The sequence below is a fragment of the Chrysochloris asiatica genome, unplaced genomic scaffold (genome assembly GCF_000296735.1).
Source record: "Chrysochloris asiatica unplaced genomic scaffold, ChrAsi1.0 scaffold00129, whole genome shotgun sequence".
NCBI lineage: Eukaryota > Metazoa > Chordata > Mammalia > Afrosoricida > Chrysochloridae > Chrysochloris > Chrysochloris asiatica.
This window is the reverse complement of record NW_006408647.1, coordinates 9,621,830-9,630,210: the sequence shown is the minus strand read 5'-3', so window position 1 is coordinate 9,630,210 and position 8,381 is coordinate 9,621,830. Positions and strand designations below refer to the sequence as shown.

At 37.9% G+C, this 8,381-nt stretch overlaps 1 protein-coding gene across 3 annotated transcripts in view; it reads right to left on the bottom strand.

The window, feature by feature from the left end:
* Positions 1–8,381, bottom strand: part of TBCK (TBC1 domain containing kinase) — a 343,431-nt gene that overhangs the window by 71,320 nt on the left and 263,730 nt on the right. For all 3 annotated transcript variants that reach the window (XM_006869331.1, XM_006869332.1, XM_006869333.1), the window contains one exon: positions 1,560–1,735. In XM_006869331.1, coding sequence (XP_006869393.1) covers positions 1,560–1,735 — 176 coding nt within the window. The remainder of the gene's footprint in view (positions 1–1,559; positions 1,736–8,381) is intronic.

The following is an 8,381-nucleotide window of genomic DNA, read 5'->3' as shown; positions in this document are numbered from 1 at the left end:
GGAGAAAGTTTTGCAAAAAAATGGGGGAGTAGTTAATCTTACAGTCCAGAAACAGAGGACCCTAGGACCATCAAGGGAGAAGAGCACAAGCAGAATGCAGGACCTTATCCAGAGAAGCAATGACACCAGAGATGGAGGCAGAGACAGGGACCTGGAGAGAGGGAGCAGCTGAGGACTCTAGATTCATGGAAAGAGAGGGACTGAGAGCTGGAAGCCAGTAGGCAGACTTGCAGAATGTGCCCTGTGGTGGTTTAAGTTATTAAGTTATTAAGCCTGAGTGTTGTTGTTTTTTTTAAAAAGAGCTAAAATGAAAAAAGAGAGAAATACTGTTGACTGATGATACATGGAGGGGAAGTAATCATTGTAATGAAATGGGGTGTATGATTTGTTGAGTATAAAACTGATTATCTACCCTGTAGATTTTGCGTACATCCCCTCCCACTCCAAACAAAACAAAACAAAAGAGAGGGAATAGAAGCAAATACTGTTGAATGATGATGCATGGAGGAGATTATAATCATTGCAGTGAAACCATGTTGTAAAACCAATGTTCTCCCATGTAAGCTATCATTCAAATCACAATAAAAACTTGAAAAAAAAAAAAAATTTTCAGGAGTAGAAAGCCTCATCTTTCTCCCATGGAGCGGTTGATGGACTCAAACCTCTGACTTTGTGGTTTGCAGTCCAGTGCCTATCTTATGGAGCCTCTGCACTCCCAAATACCAAGAAATATCACAATATAGTGGTATTATTTGGAAAACATTTTAAAGTCTCTAGTATGTAATGGTATCTTCTGGAACCTCATTCAATATATTCTGGCATTTAATTTGAGGGTTATTAAGCTATTTGAATTCATAGGAATCCCAGGCAATGTTTTATTTATTTATTTTTCCCTAATCATACACCCTCTGAATGAAATAGTAAACAATATAAATAGGATAATTAAGTGCTATTGAATCAGTTCTGACTCACAGTGACCCTGTATATAGTTTCCGAGGAGTGGCTGGTGGGTCTGACCCACCACCTTGCAGTTCAAACTGATTGTGGGGTCCATTGCTTATCTTACAGTGCCACACCAGGACTCCTATTAAATAAGATAGTATAATAAGATAATAGCCTGGTGTGGCGCTGTAGGATCAGCACTGGGCTGTGTTCAAATCTACCTTATACAGGGTCACTATGAGTCAGAACCAACTTGACAACACTTAACAACAACAACCACAATCCTTTAAATAAGGAGCCCTGGCAGCCTAGTGGATTAAGAGCTGGACTGTTAACTGCAATGTCAGCAGTTAAAATCTAACCGGCATTCCATGGGAGAAACATAACTCTTTCTGCTCCTGTAAAGATTCACAGCCTCCAAAAAGCTATACAGGGTCATTATGAGTGGAACTGACTAGGTGACACACAACTTCCCCTCGCTCTCCTCCACTGTTGTTATTGTTGTGAAGTAACATCGAGTTGGTTCTGACCCATAGAAACCCTGTATAGGGTTTCTGAGGAGCAGCTGGTGAGCTTGAACCACTACCACCCTTTAAAACAGCACGTGTAAAGGATACTCTTCACTATTACGGATGTCAACCACCAGAAGCTTTGGTTTACTGGACTTTGTTTTCTTCGTGGGTGTTTTGAAATGACCCGTTACAGTGAGCTCACACAAGTCAATCAGATCTTCTGCTGAAATCCGGGGTGATACTTCTGACTTTAGGTCATTTAGTGAAATGGATTCTCTTGCCTGAAAAACATAACAGACAACACAAATATGAAAATCACTGATGAGAGACAAAAGATAACCAGTATACAACTTCTTTAGGCTCTTGGTAACAGTCAGTATAGCATGCAGGAGAAAAAGAAGAACAAATATATCTCATTTTAGGAATTAAATTGTGTAATTATATTCCCTAGTAATGAGGTTTACTTCTCTAGCAGTTACACGTTTTTTAAAAAAGAATTCTTCTTGCCTAACTATTAACTTCCGGCTCAAATATACTAGGAAGAGATGATTCAGAGTTTTCCTTATGAGAGTACTGTGCATCTTCAAAAACAACTGCTTTAATCACATATCATTTTTCTTCAAGTACTGTTGCTCTGAATCATATTAATTACAACTCTGGTAATATAAGAAATTGCATTGTAACTCAAGGTATGTACTAATCAAGGACACTAGTTCTAATGTTAGTATTGGGCTTTTATAACACAATTTAGATAGAGGAAGCTTGGTAGCACATCAGCTAACTGAGAGGTCAGAACTTCGAACTCATCAGCTGCTCTATAGGAGAAAGATGGAGCAGTCTGCTTATGTAAACATTTATGGCCTTGGAAACCTTTTAAGAAAGTTATACTCTGTTCTATAGAGTCACTAAGAGTTGGAATTAACTCAAAGACGGATTTGGTTTCTGGTTTTAATATTACTCAATATAGTCATTTGAACGGCAAGATCGGCAGTTCAAGCTCACCAGCTGCTCCTCAGAAACCCTATCCAGGGTCGCTATGGGTCAGAGCTGACTCGACAATATTTAACAACAACAACAATACAGTATAGGACTCCTGGTGTGGCACTGTGGACTGCAAAGTTGGTTTGAACCACAAGGTCGGCGGTTCAAGCTCACTAGCTGCTCCACAGAAACCCTATACAGGGTTGCTATGGGTCAGAAGTGACTTGACGACACTTAAAACAACAACATAGTATATGGATGTTGCTGTTATTAAGTGTTGTCGAGTAGGTTCTGACTCATAACGATCCTGTATAGGGTTTTCAAGGAGCAGCTGGTGAGTTTGAAATACTGATCAATAGTCCAGTGCTTATTTGCAGTGCCACACCAAGATTTCAGTATATGGATGGGAAGTGGACATTAGATTCTAAGAGATGAATGAAGAGCAACACGTTACTTTCTTAGGTAATAAATCAAATTGCTATTGTGTCTTAACTGTGAAAAAGGTAAAATCAGACTCCAGACTATCAACCAAAACATTGGTCTATGAATCTTATATTCAGACTCATGTTGCTGCTGCTTTTAGGTGCCAGTGAATCAGTGCTGAATCATAACAACCCTATGTACAACAGAACGAAACACTGCCTGGTCCTGCACCATCCTCACATCTGTTATTATGCTTGAGTCCATTGCTACAGCCATTGTGTCAATCCATCTCCTTGGATGTCTTCCTCTTTTTCAACAACCCTCCCCTTTACCAAGCATGATATCCTTCTCCAGGGACTGGTTCCTCCTGAAGACATGTCCAAAGTATGCTAGAGGAAGTCTCACAATCCTGGCTTCTCAGTAGCACTCTGGCTGCACTTTTTCCAAGACAGATTTTTTTGTTTTTCTTGCTGCCCATGATACTTTTAATACTCTTCTCCAGCACCATAATCTAGGAGCATGGTGGCTCCATAAAACAGGTGCTGGACTGTAACCACAGGTCTGAGGTTTGAGAACACCAGTCACTCCAGGGGAGACAGAAGAGTTTCCTGCCTCCCATGAAGCTTGAGAGCCTCAGAAACCCTATAGAAGGTTGCTATGAGTTGTAACTGACTCGATGGCACTTAATACCATCACCATAATTCAAATGCATATATTCTTCTACAGTCTTACTCCAGATTCACAGGCCAGTGTTTTGGTTGATATATTCAGATTGACTCAGATTGACAGCTTTTTACAGTTATTCTCCGTGTTGTTTAGTAGACAGAAGTCCATACCCCCAATAAAAGGTGATGTAATATAACTTGATTCAACGTACATTTATTAAGCATTAAATCAGTTGCCTTCAAGTTTATTCTACTGAGCATTAGTCAGTCTTCGCAATTTATTTGACATAATTTGCAAATTTACGGATTTTCAATGACACTTGATTAAAAATGTCAGGATTCAATTTAAATTTTATTTATGTACTTAATAAGTTTTCGAAATTGAATGTACTATCTCTCTCACTCCTTTTTCTCTCTTTTCTCAATTCCATTGTGGAGTTTCAATTTAGAATTTCTAGGTAGGAGAATATAAGCCATACGAATCACTTATCAGACATTTTCTAAAGAAAATTTCTCAATAATAGTTTGATGTCATCTTTCATCCCTTGGGTTTCCCTGACTTTGTCCTGCACCCTTTGGTGGTAGAGCACGTGCTCTATTCACTCCATTAACTTTTACACAGAAATGGAAATTGCTTTGCTGAAAGAATTATGGCCCATAATAATAATAAAAAAATAGGCATTAAGAATTTAAAGTTTTTAATACTAGGAATTAGAGCTACTTAAACATTGTGAAAGTAAAAGTACCTCAGAAAGATTTAAAGAGCTTTAAAACCAGCAAGTCACACATTCAATACTTCCACCTCCTTGTTCATTAGATTGCAAGTTATTTAGGTATTTAAACCAGTCTTCACATGAAGTCTTACATTTATGAATATAAAGTAAAGAAGCTTAGATTACTCAAGTTGTGCTTTTAGTCATTTAATGAAGAAGGTAAGAATGCGATGTTTTAAACCAAGGATATGTCGGAGTGAAAGGCATTCCCTGGTTGAAGAAAAAGAATATTGACCAAAGTATTTTCTATGAAGATTATTGTTTAAAGAAAGATTGGACCTTGGCATTGGTCCCAATCAAATGCATCATATATAAAGAGCTTTTAACAGAAAGAGGATATTCACATCAAATAGTAAGAAATAGAGAGGAATCACTGACAAATGTACAACTTTCCAAACTTTTTGAATATGTACTAAAAAGAACTTTAATATGTTGCATGCAAGTCTTCTGCAAATAGTTAAGTAGATTTAGGAAAAATTGCATTACTTAGAATTACGAAGAAAATGCTAAATACTACCAAACATAAGCTTCCTTTTATGGGAGAATTTTATAACCTGCTTTACTATTCATAGTATAATATTCATTTAAAGTCCTAACATAAAACTTCCTCTGAACAACTTTTGTCTTATTTAGTATCATAGATATTGCCATTTTTCTTGTGTGACTGGGTTTATAAATTCTTAGCATGGAAAAGAATTTAGGATTACTATAGAACAACTCTGGTTGATTCCCATTATCCTATTATAAATGATTCCTATGATCACTTCTGTCCAAGGACCTAGATATACAATGCCTTCTTAAGTTCAGGATGTTCATAAATCTGAAACCAATTTTGTCTGAGAACTCCTTAAAAAAACACAAAACCCCACAACGATTCTATTGTCAACTTAAGAGTCAGAATTTACTTAGCAATGTTACTAATAAAAATAATCTTTGAGTAGTGTGTTGTTGCTAAGTGCTGTTGAGTCCGTTCTGACCCATAGTGACCCTGTATAGGGTTTCCGAGGAGCAGCTAGTGAGCTTGAACCGCCGACCTTGCAGTTCAAACGGCTTTTCAGTCTGGCTCATTAACCCACAGCACCACACTAGTGTGGACCTTCTGAAATGGCTATCTGGGTGTATTAGTGATCAATCCTGTCAAATAACCAAAAAGCTAAACCTGTTAAAAAGACAGGCATTTTGCTCTGTCCATTAAGTAATGGGAGAATTACTTTGTCATGATACTTAGGAGTTGAAATGGTAGACTTTCAATGAGAATATGCTTGTATACACACTTAAATTTATATCTGACCAGGAACCAAAGCTCCTAAATAATGATGAAGATATTTTAGCTAAGAGAATACATGGCTAATAGCCAGAACACTCTTTCCATATGTTTTATCATGGATTCTGGCACTACCATCACTGTGGTTACCCAAGAAATTTGTAAATCAACCTAGATTCTGATTTCTTCCTTATTTCCCATACATATTCAACATATCCCCAAGTTCCACCAAAATATATTTTGAATCTGTTCCCTGATTCACTGCCCTCTCTCAGAGCTTCATCATCTCTTATGTGGAGTATAGAAACTGTGTCTTGATCCTCATTCATCTCCATTTCCCCTATCCACACTTCTAAATCATCTTGCAAGTGCTACTTGAGTTAAAAATAAAATAAAAATCTAACCTTGTAACTTGTATAATTTAAAGCACTTCACTGACTTTTATATGTTGATAGAGTAAAACTATACTACAGGTCTATCAAGGGGAACAAAAACACCAGGGAGGTACGCACCCCTTAGGATAATCAACCACGTGCAATCAAAAGGGCAGCATTTACCCAAGGACAAAGTTCAGAAGCATTAAGAGAGAAGGAGGAATGGAAATGGAAAGCAATCAGTGACATAAAAAAGTGATTTGCTCTGTTAACTCTCACCCAGTTTACAATAAAAAGTTAAAACAAAACAAAAAACTGAATCCATACTATAGCATATAAAGCACTTTATGAATTAATCCCTGCCTATAAAAGAAAATGGACCAGAGGGCTTGGCATCAGATTGTTGTTGTTAAGTGCCGTCGACAGCTAACAACTATTCTAGGGTTTCTGAGGAGCAACTGGTGGATTTGGATCACCAACCTTGTGCTCCAGGTGCTTATCCTACAGCACCACACCAATACTCTTGGAGTCAAACTATATTTGAGTTAAAATCTTGATCAATTACTTATCAGTACTTAATTTTAAGAAAAATATTTAACTTCTCTGCATAGCTTCTTGATCTACATGAGGGTATATCAAAAAGTATTGCTACAAAATCACAGTAACTGTTATTAAACAAAAATATCAAAATGTGAAGCTATTATTTCTTGTATCCTCCATCCAGAGCTATATACTTCTGAAGGTAGTGTTTCTATCTCCCTAAGTAATCCTTTCCCCAGAATTCTGTGTTCTTTGATTTATACTACATAAAAATAATAGTTTTGGCATCCTCAAGGGATTCAAATTGTGTTCCCTTTAAAATTCTTTGAGTTTTTCTAACAAAAAGAAGACTGGAGGGGTAAGATCAAGGCTGTAAGGTAGTAGAGGTAAGGTTTCCCAATGAAATTCTCATAGGACTGCCTTTGATACACTCAAAGAATGAACAGGAGTACTGTGATGGAAAAACAAAATCCTTGGCCCAACTTTCCTGTTTTTATCTCCCCAATGCAGTTTTCAGTTTTCGTAAAAAAACCCCTATGATTGTCCTGTATCCTTCGAGAAAATCTATTGACATGACTCCTTTGGCACCCCCCCAAAAAAAAGAGTCACCGTGGTCTTCTGGTAGCTCTGGTGGCATAGTGGTTACAAGTTCGGCTGCTAACCTCAAGTTCAGCAGTTTGAAACTACCAGTCGTTCTGCGGGAGAAAGATGAGGCTTTCTGCTCCCATAAAGATTTACAGCCTCAGAAACCCTATGCAGGGTCGCTGTGAGTTGGAACCGACTCCACGGCACACAACCACCATGATCACCATAGTCTTCTGAGAAGTGCTCTCTGGTCCAGCAGACTCTCTTGGAAGCCACTGTTTTGACTAAACTTTATTAAGGCACCCACACTGTGGGTTAATGCACTGGACTGCAAGGTTGGTTTGTACCACAAGGTCAGCTATTCAAGCTCACCAGCCTCTCCTTGGAAACCCTATAACCCTATACGGAGTCATTATCAGTTGGAAATGACTCAATGGCACTTAACAACATCAATGTGTATTGGAACTCCTGGTGTGGCACCATAAGATCAGCACTGGACTACAAACCACAAGGTTGACAGTTCAAACCCACTAGCTGCTTTTTGAAAACGCTATACAGGGTCACTATAAGTTGGAACAAACTCAGTGGCACTTAACAACAACAACAACAACAACGTGTATTAGGATAAGCACCAGACTGCAAGGTTGGTTTGAACCACAGGGTCGGCGATTCAAACTCACTAACCTCTTCAGAATCCCTATACAGGGTCGCTATGAGTCAGAACAGACTCAAGGGCACTTAAGAGTGACAATGTGCATTACTGAGAGAACTTGTTAGAATCTATCCACTCATCACAGAAAAGACATTTTGATTAGAATAAACTCGTGCATGTATAAACTAGAAACCTAGTAGCAATATTTTTTACTTACTCACATACACACATATAAATGCACAGCCACATACAACAATTTAGTGCAGCAACATACTAAAAGAATGACATCCAATAACCAAGTATGGCATATTCCAAGAAGGAAGGATGGTTCAAAATTAGTAAATTTTCATCACCTTAATTATTCAAAGGAGACAAACTATGTAATCATCACTGTAGGTAACATAAAGTCAGATGCTATACCATTTCCAATTTTAGAAAAATGAAAACTCATGGCAAATTCACATCAGAAAGAAGCTTAACTGGAATGATGAAAATGAAAACTGTTCTTTTAGATATTTTTTAAATCTTAAGTATTCCACTTAATACTGAATCAATGTTGTTGTTGTTAGTTGTCATCGAGTTGGTACCAACTCATAGTGACCCTATACACAACAGAACGAAACGCTGCCCGATCCTGGGACAACCTCACAATTGTTGCCACTCTTGAGCC